This window comes from Brachypodium distachyon, chromosome 4 (assembly GCF_000005505.3).
Source record: "Brachypodium distachyon strain Bd21 chromosome 4, Brachypodium_distachyon_v3.0, whole genome shotgun sequence".
In the NCBI taxonomy this organism is placed as follows: Eukaryota; Viridiplantae; Streptophyta; class Magnoliopsida; order Poales; family Poaceae; genus Brachypodium; species Brachypodium distachyon.
Window position 1 is genome coordinate 16912893 of NC_016134.3, and position 11178 is coordinate 16924070.

The following is an 11178-nucleotide window of genomic DNA, read 5'->3' on the forward strand; positions in this document are numbered from 1 at the left end:
TGTGGCAGCGAAACTGTAGACTTTTCTCAGCAGTTTCTATGTTGGTGTTCGAAAACAATTAACGGACAAAAGCCCACGCCCGCAGAATAAAATCGACCTACTTAACATTCTAAAGCATTTGGATTCAGGCTCCAGCTATACTACTAGCCAGGGTGTTGATCATAAGAATTTCTATCCATAGATTAAAAAAAGCATTATCCAAACAACCTGGAATAAAGTTGGTCACCACTTGTATTCTCATCTCAAACTATAAAGGTGAACATGCAAGAGGTACGATGAAATTTATTCAAGCGTGCTGTAGCAAATTAATCAAGTTCCAAAATTTGAACTGTGATACATTAAACAATTCAGGCCAGCGTCCAACGATATTGATTTTCATGGTTCAACTAACTAACCAACCAACTGATGCTGAATCTGATGAAAGCTCAATGAATGCTACCCAAAATCCTCCTGAAACTACTTCTCCGGAGGCGAGCTCAGCTGCCTGAGATTGAACTTCGAAAGCTCCTTGTACCTCTCCACCACTCCAATCATGCATATAGTCTGCTCATAATAAAAATAACAGTTTATCAGAACATGAACTGAGACTATAATAAAGCTACAAAAAGTGATACAATAGGTATTCTCGTCTGTTCGCTCACACAGTCATGCTATACCAAGCAACAATCATGGACATGTTAGAGTTACTCCAGAGTCCTAACATAAATAAAATGGTCGAAAACAGCAGTATTGTAAACAAAGCTTTCCCAGGCCAATTTTATTAGGATACCATCAGGACATTGAAATGGGTACGTAAAATATAATGGATTTAAAATTTTAATATATCCTGGAATGATCGATTTATTATATTTACTTGCTGTGTCCACAGATTCCAGTGCTACAATAAATTTGCAGAACTGGTAGCTGCCTGCATACAGATCAAGGAACAGCATATGGTATTTTACTCCTGAACAACAAAAAGAAACAAAGGATAATCGACAAGGGCCCCGATGATCTTACTTGGTAGTTGGTACTCATCCCTCTCCAAAACATCTTTCAATACTCCTCCATAAGAGTATGGGTTTTCACATAGATAAAGCAGTAATCATGTCATAAGATGTGAGCAGCTAATCTTATACTAGGTGTTAGTCAATTTTAGGATTAAAACTTTTGTTGATGGAACACTTTCACTAAATATAAAACTAGAGATTGGTAGCAATCAAACTGCATTAGAACATTTACCTTGGCAATCTGGACAACAATAGTCTTGTCAGGGTTGCTGAGGTCAACTTTGTGAGGCTGAGGTACAGATTTTGCTACTGCATTTATAATTTTCATTCTATCAATTCCTGTGTTTGATCGTGCTTCGTATAACACAGCAAACTGCAAAAATTGAAACAACCAAGTAAGGACCTAGTACACTATTCCATAGAAAAACAACAAAGCAAACAACTCTCATTTGCTATTTGCATTGTGTGGCGTGTTCTATAGAAACAATAAATGTTCAAAACATTAACTGTACTGATGTCTGTTATTGAAACAGACTGCAATGGCTTGCTCATAATGTCTGGCTTACGTGTTCTAAACTTTATTTTGTCTATTTCCTGAACTTCCTTTTGGATGACAGAACATATCAGGGGTAAGTTCTATAAGGATGAACGGCCTTTATGTACTGATTGATAGAAAGTAAGATCGTGATCATCTAAAGAATAGCACTCTCATAATCTCATATCATAAATTAGGACACTGCATTTTGTCAGTACGAAGGTACCAAGTACCTACAAAACTAACCAATCATACAAGTCAACCAAGAGAGGTAATTCCTCTTCCTCGCAAATTTTAGTCCTCGCTAGACTGTTTCACCCAAAACCCAACCCATCTTGCCATCCAAAAGCCAAATTTATCTCGCCTACTCACTATCTCCACAATTCTTGTTATGCAATGAAGAGAGACATGATGAATGATCATAGCACATAGTTATAATTTATAAATGGTGGCCAGTCTATCTACTACATGGTTAGGCCAATGTAAGCTGATTATATTTATCTTCAAGCAGCAACACTCCACATCTGTTGAAGTTGACAAACATGTGCCCACTATGATGGGATAAAATATAGACCTAATACTGGTGTGACAAATTATGAGAACTAAAAAAACAAAACAGAAACTCTGAAGCCTCAGGGCTACTGTAATCTTACTACAATGCCCTGTATTCTTTTACCAGACCATGCAGCAATCAAGTAGAAAGTTACCTTAAGTCCCGAAGGAGATTCTTTGGGGAAGTACTTTTCGACAAGTGGACTAATTGCTCTTGTTATTTCCTCTTCAGAAGCATAACATACCACCTCAGCAGGCAAAAACCTCAGAATAAATCTAGAGTATATTCAAGACAAAAGTCTTAGAAAAGAGCTGCACAGCCTATATGTATGAGCAAATAAAAAAATATCTTGAAATATGAGAGTCGGTGATCAAAGGAAAAATATAATTGCAAAGGCATCAAATCTGAACCTGGACATATGTTTACGAGTTGAAGCAGCCGAAGACATCATGTTTTGTACAATCTCCACTGGACCAGGGTCTCCGTCTCTTTTGTGCATTTGAATGAAGATGCAACCGTTGCAACCTGAATCGAGACTTGCGAAGAGCCTCTGTTTGAAGTACAACGGGTTCATGATATAAGTTAGTAAATAAACCATATCAGGGAAAGACGACATATATTGGGATTAGTTCATTACAGCTTTTTGCATATTAATGAATTGCTTCTGAAAGGAACAATGATATGTTAAGTTACATTCTGATTGTCAATAAAGCCTCAGCAACATGTGTTCATAACAGTAGTTGCTAAAATGAAAGGTGTAACAGATAACCCACTCAGCAAATTAATTAGGTTCTATTGGAATTGCCACAATGAATTGCGTAAGTGTACTAGAACGGTAAAACCGTCATAAATAGTGCAAAGTGCTGTGGTAACAAGAATAAAACAAGTAGCAATGAATAGTAAAAAAACTATAGTTAACCTCTGAAGCTACTCCCTCCGTCCACAAATAAGTGTAAATGTGGGAATTCAAGACAAACTATAAAGTAAGGTAGAAAATGCATTGGGAATATGCCAACCACCATCTCTATCCTTTTTAATTCTTTTATCTCCAATGAGCTAAGTGCATGGAGAAATATTATTGGGTTTGATTTCCATGTGATGAGAGAGAAGCAATTTTTTTTTACTCTAAAGTGCTTTGAAAAGAGAGAAATACACTCTTCTGTGGACAAATTTTGAAGCTAAATTTACACTTATTTGTGGACGGAGGGAGTAGTTATGAACTGGCCAAAACATAAAGAACTTTTTACCTAGTGCGGAATTTCTCCAAATTTATGATGTGGGAGGCAAAACAGTATATTTCAATTATTAAGCACAACACAAGAGTATTTATAAAAATACTCCATGTTGAAAAAATATTTCATTTTGCAGCATAGACTGAGTAACAAGTGGCAAAGGACATGGAGAAAGCCAGAACTTTAAAGCTACCCTAAGTGAATCCATCTTTCATCTAGCATCCAGCAAAACTGCTTCAGAGCTATGGATACAAATTCCAGCTTCCTTCCTAACAATAAATGTAAGGTGCTTACAGAAGAGTAAACTGCACCAATAAATTTTTAACTGAACCTGATTATATCTAATCATGTGAATAGGATTTACATGTCCTGTTCCTTAACAGAAAGGAGCATCCAGATATCCGTGTAACTAAATTAGGAAAGGAAACAAACCTTTTTCCTGTCCCCCAGTTGTTTCAGGTCTTCATCAATTAAATCATCAATAGGTCTATCATTGGAAGCTTTTGGTTTAGCAGTGGAGTCTTTTGGTTTATCAGTGGACTCTGTTGGTTTATCGGTGGACTCTTTTGGTTTATCGATGGTCTCTGTTGCCTTATCAGTGGACTCTTTGGGTTTACCAGTGGTCTCTGTTGGTTTATCAGTGGACTCATTTGGTCCTGTCAGTTCGGAAACTGGAGGGTCTTCTACACGTAGCTTCTTTGGTGCTGATCCGTCAGCAGTTTCTACTTCTTCATTGCCCTTGCAAGCAGTTTCGGAGGTATCAAGAACCTCTTGCTGCTGCTCAGATGGCTTGGCTTCAACCTCTTCTGCATTATTCCCATTACCAGCCTCCTCCACTGAGTGATCTTCATCCTCATCATCCGAGGAATCAGAGTCATCAAACTTTATCTTCTTGTTCATTGGTTTGTCAGGGATGCTTTTAGACTTCACATCCGATACATTCCCGTCCACCAGATCTTCGTAGAACTGCAGAACAAAGAATGGACAATAGCATATCAGCAACTACTACCCTACCCAACAACATATTAGCAAGAAAACAATCCGGAAACAAGCAAAGTACCATCATTTCCCTTGACACATGGCTAAAAAAAAAGCATACAGAACTTGTCAAAACACAATGGAAAGTCACATTGCACAATTTATGGTTGCTGCATGAATAAATCACTACCATCTTTTGCAAATATGTGCGCTAAGAACTGTACTACTCTAGGAAGTACGATCCAAGGTATAAAATGCAACTATATAATAAGCCTAAATTCAGCAAGCTGCAGGTATGTTTTTTTTCATTTTAATGTCTCCATATTTAATCCAGTTAGTTGAACTTAAAATAAACAAAGATGCAAACTGTGCCATCACAGTAACAACTGCACTGAACACTGCATAGCGCTACAACGGACTTGAAGCAAAACACGAAGTAGCGGACTTAAAATTGTACAAGTGAACCATCCCCGCACGAAGTAGCGGCCCATGCTACTCCGACCAGGCAATACGACGAACACCTCTACGTCGCTCGACGCGCAGGGGAGCGAGAGAGCAGAGCAAGGCGCAAGCAAGTAGGGAGGTCGTGTCTTACGGTGTCGAGGAGGGAGATGGCCTCACGGGTGGCCTGGCGCTCGCGGCCGCCGTCGCAGGTGAGGAAGAAGCCCTGCACGCCGGGGCGCAGCGGGTACGCGCCCTTCCGCACCGGCTTGCCGTGAGGGAGGAACTTGCGCTTCCTCCCCTTGGTGTCGCCGGCGGCAGTGGGGTTCGGCTTGCCCGCGGCGGAGGCCATCTGATCTGGTGGCTGGCTCGGGGTTTCTCTAGGGTTTCTGCTTGCGCGAGTTGGCTGCGGGACTGCGGGGATTCGGGTCGAGTGGCGCTGAGCCGGAGACGCGACGAAGATGTTGCCCGAAGATCGTACGGCCAAATATCGAAATCCATTTATTCACGGTTTATGTAAAGTTCTCCAGCCATCTGAACATAAATAAATTTTGATCTGCTGTAGTAAATTACGTACCACCAATACCATGTCGCTCTCCAACGCACTTTCTCTCACGAAAATTTCAAATGTGGAAGTATATATCCAAAATGTGGAAGTATATATTTCAGGAGTAAGTTCCATAAGGATGAACGGCATTTATGTAGAACTCAAGAAAAGCAATTCCAACGCTCAAGAGGTGAAAAGTATGTGCCCAAGTAACTACGAGAAAGCGCAACAACATTGCAGAGCGGCAAAATTCGTCTTGAATTGAAACATGTCATCAACAAACGGAAAATTCCGAAGCGCAACAACAGAAAGATGTGCAAGTCATGCTGCAACTTTTGAAAAATCTGCAGTCACCAACCAAAGTTCTGCTCTAGCATGATCTCTAGTTTTACACATGAGGATTCAACAGTAGTACCACACAAGCGTAGCATGATAGCACCCAAAAACTAATAAGAACTGACACCAGTTGATATCCAGCAAAATAACTATGCAAATCTCACTGTTCTGTCATTCTGCTCTACTGGCCGGCAGGCCCAACAAGAACACCCTGCGCGGAGGCTTCCTTCTTGCTGCCCTCTTCCTCGGCATTGCCGTCGCCCTTCCGGATCCTGATCTTGTACTTGAGCTCAAACTCGGTGATCTCCTTCTTTTTCTTCTCCAGCGCTTCCTTCATACGGGCAACAACCTCTTCAAGGCCCTCCTTGTTGCGGTGGACGGCAGGCAAGACTTCCTTGATGGTCCTCTCAACTAGGACTCCACCTATCATTCTGTAGCAACGCCTTGTGGGGTCCAACGGCTCGATTGCGCCAATCACAAGAGAGTGTTCGCTGACTTCCATTTCCAGCTCCGTGATCTTTGTGTAGAGTTGATTCATTTCGGTGCGCATATTGGCATAAATATTTGCAACTACTTGCTCATTTATGGGTTCTTTGCCATCACCACCTGCATTGCTTGCCATTTTCCTTGTGATGGAGCTAACAGCAGAAGGATATCACAAAGAAAGAGACCTGCAAAGAGAAAATGAACAATTTTTTTAGAATCAGACACTACGTAAAAGCTCTTTGCATCATCAAAGGCGGACATATAAACTAATTGAGTGAAATTGTCTCAGAAGGCAATTTTCCAGGAAGCAAATAAAACAAATAGTAGACTAACTGACTGAAATTCTTAGAAGGTAGTTTTTCAGGAAGCAAAAACAAAGAGACAATAGCCCAACACACAGCGATCAATAATTAACAACGACTTAACACTCAAGACAGGGACAGAGCTGGCATAGAGCCACCAGTGTATTTTGTCAAATCTTCATTAGATTAACACTAATTTATGCTTATTCATAGAAGATGAACCCATTACAAGAGAGGTGACAGCATAGGCTTTCTTTTCTGGCTTCGTCCCTGACTCAAGACAAATACATTGCTGTAGCAAAACATTTCCCAAGAGCACCAAAGGCAAACATAATGATGAAGCATGCCAAATGCGAGCAAGCTTGTGTGGCCAATGGTTAGCAACTACATCGAAACAAAGAATAATGCAGTGTTTTCAGAAATGTCACAAGAGAAAGTGGATGTTTGCTGGATTCCATAGACTATGCTGCCCTGATAAGGTTGAGAGGTTGATATGGGGACAACTAACCTGACTCAACTGCAAGGGCAACAACAAGCTATTTTGGACTAATTCATCCATTCGAATTATCTCTGCAGTTCTGCTAGGCAAATTAATTATGAGGAAACCTGTAAGGCTGCAGCATCTATTAAGGTTATATTCTGGGCCTTGATGATGGAAAAGCAATCCTGCCTAGCAACCAGACATGTTGAAATAACCCGTTTGTGGTTCAAGACTCAAGAAGGACAAGAATGGATATCCAGAACATGGATAAGCAATGTTAATAAATTCATATAGGTTTGTGAGCTAACGAATGCCACATGAACTCATCAGCTGCTCCAATGAGCAATGCCCATCTAAAGTATCCTGTTGTAACATCACATCTTCAACTAGGCCAACACACAGAAGTCTTGCTCCAACAGATAGCATGCTACAACAACCCATGGAAAAGATATTTCACCAATATATGTCGAGTTTATGGGCCTAAAACAGTCCTGTTTGAGCTAAGTAAATCCCCACCACTAGCTAACCAAACAAGGTTGGTAAACTTGTAAGGCTGGGCTGGGTTTTAACCCTGGAACAGACCTTTCCATAACCTGGAAACAAGTACTCAGAATTCTGCAATCAGTGAACAATACAAACTCCCCAGGATATTAGGAACCCTCTTCAGGCAGTGTACCAAGCACTTGCATAATTATCTCAAACACCTCCAAATTTCTGGCAGCCTTTGCCTATTCCTTGATGGACAATAGTAAATTTACACAGAATTTTTCATTCACCCTGAGTTATGATAAATACTTTGTGTTAAACAGTGAAAGCAAGGACAGAAATAAATCCACTAAATGGTAAAACCTCCTGTACGTATAGATTCAAGTAGGGTACAATAAGTGTACTGCTATAGCTGAGGACGACCCCTACACCCATTCAGATCTTAATTACCGTATGCGCCTGTGTGAAGCTAAACCTGATTTGAGCGATCTCAACACGATCAGGAGAGCAAAAAACCAAAATTATCTAGGGAATTCGGTCGACGTTAAACCAGCAAAATCGACTACCTAGAAGCAAAAAAAGAACAAACCAGCAGCTCGCGAAGATCACCAACCCGGCAGATACCAATTCCCGAATCACCGAATCAGCTACAGAAATTGAGAAAGAGGAAGGGCAGGGGAGGGGGTAGGGTGCGGTACCTTCCGCCTTCAAGCCGTCGGACTGCCGCCCTTCGACGCCTGTCCGCGCCCACCGGCCACCGCCCTCTCCTGGCTCGTTGTCGCGACTCGGTAGTGTTAGGGTTTGGGACTTGCGAACGGGACAGGGCGTCGTGGGCAGAGAGAGTCGAGCAAGCACCGTAGCGGCATAGCGTAGGGATTCAGGATGGCGGGCTGGGCTGTGGCCTGAGGCACGGCGGCTACTGGTCTGGGCTGCCGATAGGTGCATGGCCCAGTTACCAGTACTCCGATATCATAAAACTTTTGGGTATTTTATTATTTTTGGTTTTTTCATATGAATGTATCACATCCGTCGGTTGTTTTGAGACGGAGGGAGTATCCATAAAACTTTCAGTCATAATTATCGGATCTTAAATAAACATATTGCATGACTATTAAAACCAATAATCATTTAAACGTATTTTATGAAAATCTCATATCACGAAGGTAACATAAAATGATTGTTTTATCTGAACCATTTATTTGAGATGTAATGTGTACGATTGAAAGTTTTCAATTAATAGAGATTTTCACATGAACGATGCCTTCTTTACATACAACTAATTTGTTTCTTTAAGAATCAGCTTACACCCAATTTATTGTTTTTTAGGGAATGCCATCAGGCTAGCTTTATTACGATAAACAAGAGTCACAACGTTGATAAATTGTAAAACAAAACTAGGAGTTTCATCCAACCAAACATTCGGTGGATCAACTCTTGTGACCCTAGCTGGCTCAGGAGCAAAGATATTAGCTTCTCTGAGACTTCTCGATGATGACTTTCTCAAATCCCATTAGAATCTCCATGCAATCGATATAGGTGACTTCTGCAGGCGAAGGTCATGTGTCGCTGGTCATTTCATTCACCACCTCAATGCTGCCGGAATTAATCAGCAGATTTGAGCTACCCAGACTTTGTGCAAATAAGATAGCTCGTTGCAGTGCCATCGCCTCGACCATGGTTGTATCGTAAGCCACATGAATCAAGATGTTTGTTGCGCCCAACATAAGGTTAGGTAGATAAGAGCATCCTTTCCTAAAGATATGTTGGTGAAATATTGCACTCAAATATGAGTTACAGTTAATTGACGCATTTCTTCACGAACCCAACTCATATAAACCAATCTGATGGCATGAGAATTAAGTTGGTCTCTAAAACTTATATCTTAAATCACACAATATTGATTTTCACGCACTATTGAGTATCAGCATTGTATTAGCTACAAAAACAAAAAAACAAAATTCGGAATCATATTCTTATGCTTTACTTTTTCTCAAAAAATCACATTTAGATTTGTCTTGTGCAAGTTACTAACAATCTCTTATTTTGAAGTCATATTCTTCTATGCTTTGCTTTTCTTTGTGCCTGAGATAAATTCTTAGCAATATTTATGTTTTTATTTAGGTGCACCATAGTTTCTAAATTATATTTCTTTAAGTACTAATTAAGATATACAGAACATGACAACAGACCTAGGATAATTATGAGACGTAGGTAGGACGGTAAAAGAAATACTTGTAAACACTGCTTGGGAAGTGTAATTTTGTCAAGGGGGTGTAGCCTTTAAACGAAACAGGCATATCCCAGTTTATGGAGAGCCCCAACCTCGTATGCGAAACCACATGTGGGAGGTCTTGAGAATAATTAAACCCATGTTTGATGGCCCTTGGTTCATGACGGGTGAGGCAATGTGGCAAGAAGAACATTTTTCTATGAGACTGCGTAACAACAAGCAGATGTCAGATTTTAGAGAAATCATATCTCACTGTAACTTGTTTGATCTTGGTTTTGAAGGTATCCCGTGGACCTATGACAACAAGCAGATTGGTCAGAGAAAGGTGCGAGTACGCCTCGACAGAGCTGTCGCCTGCCCAAGATGGTCTCAAATTTTCCCAAATTGTCAGGTACGTCACCTTGTAACATCTGGATCTGATCATGTCCTGATCAAACTTCAGGCAACTGAACATACAGCAACAAGTACGACTCATATCCGGTATGAAAACCACTGGGAGCATGTTGACTCTTTCAATGCTGAAATCGAAACCGCTTGGGCTGCACACCGTTCGCCCCAGAACCTGGGAGACGTCTCAACAAATGTGTCAGGTGTTCTACAACACATGCGTACCTGGAGCTCTCGCACGATTGGAAATATTCCTAAACAGATTGCTAAAGTGACAAAAAAGCTGGCTACGGCTCAGGCAGGGAACTCTGAGGCAGACCATAAAGAAGCGGCAAACCTGGGCAGAAAGCTTGACGATCTACATGATCTTGAGCAGAGATATTGGAATCAACGGTCCGGGGTTGGCTGGCTCAAATCCGGTGACAGAAATACAAGTTTTTTCATCGCAAGGCTACCTGGCGAGCAAAGAAAAACAAAATCAGCAAGCTTACTCGAGAGGATGGGTCTTTGACAGATAATATTCAGGAGATGGAAGGCTTAACCAGGGACTTCTTTCGGCAATTATACATGCACGACACTGCTGTTCGGCCTCAACAAATCACAGACCTCTTTCAGCCTTTGATTTCTGCTCGCATGAATGAGGACTTATGTAAGGAATTCTCGGATGATGAAATCAGTTTTGCAATGTTTCTGTGAGATCGAGATAGACAATCAGAAGGGGGGGGGGGGTTGAATGATTGCGCGGAAGCAAATTAAAACTTTTCCCCAAAGTTCAAACCCTAAATCACCTTTCTGTCCATGATAGTAAAACAGCCGTAACTTTTGATTGGATGAAACAAAAAATACGTATGAGTATGTAAAAGAAAGGTATCGAAATTATCTAACCAACGAAAGAAGAATCAGCTCAATTGGACTTACCAATCAAAAGATATGATCAAATCAGTAACAGCTGACAGAAAGTTACGAGAATTAATCTATAATCGATTTCGAGGAATAACAAGAAAGATGAAGTAATCACAATCTTTCCTTGATCTCGTGGTAAACCTGCAGCAAAGTGTTAGAAAGATCTAGCACGAAGAATCCATGAAGATCCGAGAAGAACAGAGATGACACCGTCGACGAATCTTTTTATTGCAACGATGTCGATCGGTTACAAAAGATGCGACCATGCATCCAAGAACTCTCCAAGAATTGA

General features: G+C 40.9%; 2 protein-coding genes across 2 annotated transcripts; both read right to left on the bottom strand.

The window, feature by feature from the left end:
- Positions 1 to 211: 211 nt before the first annotated feature.
- Positions 212 to 5198, bottom strand: LOC100835461. The gene is made up of 6 exons (XM_003577395.4): positions 4883 to 5198; positions 3742 to 4275; positions 2488 to 2627; positions 2232 to 2352; positions 1222 to 1362; positions 212 to 543 (listed from the first exon to the last, which is right to left on the bottom strand). The coding sequence occupies exons 1-6, from the start codon at positions 5078 to 5080 to the stop codon at positions 457 to 459; spliced, it is 1221 nt and encodes a 406-aa protein (XP_003577443.1). The 5' UTR covers positions 5081 to 5198; the 3' UTR covers positions 212 to 456.
- A 316-nt stretch (positions 5199 to 5514) lies between these two features.
- LOC100835771 (probable prefoldin subunit 2) lies at positions 5515 to 8224 on the bottom strand. Its single transcript, XM_003577396.4, has 2 exons — positions 8065 to 8224; positions 5515 to 6282 (listed from the first exon to the last, which is right to left on the bottom strand). Exon 2 carries the CDS (start codon positions 6231 to 6233, stop codon positions 5793 to 5795), a length of 441 nt encoding a protein of 146 aa, XP_003577444.1. The 5' UTR covers positions 6234 to 6282; positions 8065 to 8224; the 3' UTR covers positions 5515 to 5792.
- Between the last annotated feature and the right edge of the window lie 2954 nt (positions 8225 to 11178).

What these genes read in the sequence shown, in the direction of transcription:
- LOC100835461 (XM_003577395.4), bottom strand. Translation starts at nt 5,080, where the DNA reads ATGGCCTCCGCCGCGGGCAAGCCGAACCCCACTGCCGCCGGCGACACC. An exon ending in AACTGGGGGACAGGAAAAAG is followed by an intron (nt 2,628 to 3,741) that starts GTTTGTTTCCTT and finishes TACTTCAAACAG; the next exon opens with AGGCTCTTCGCAAGTCTCGA. An exon ending in TTGTTGTCCAGATTGCCAAG is followed by an intron (nt 544 to 1,221) that starts GTAAATGTTCTA and finishes TATTATGAGCAG; the next exon opens with ACTATATGCATGATTGGAGT.
- LOC100835771 (XM_003577396.4), bottom strand. Translation starts at nt 6,233, where the DNA reads ATGGCAAGCAATGCAGGTGGTGATGGCAAAGAACCCATAAATGAGCAA.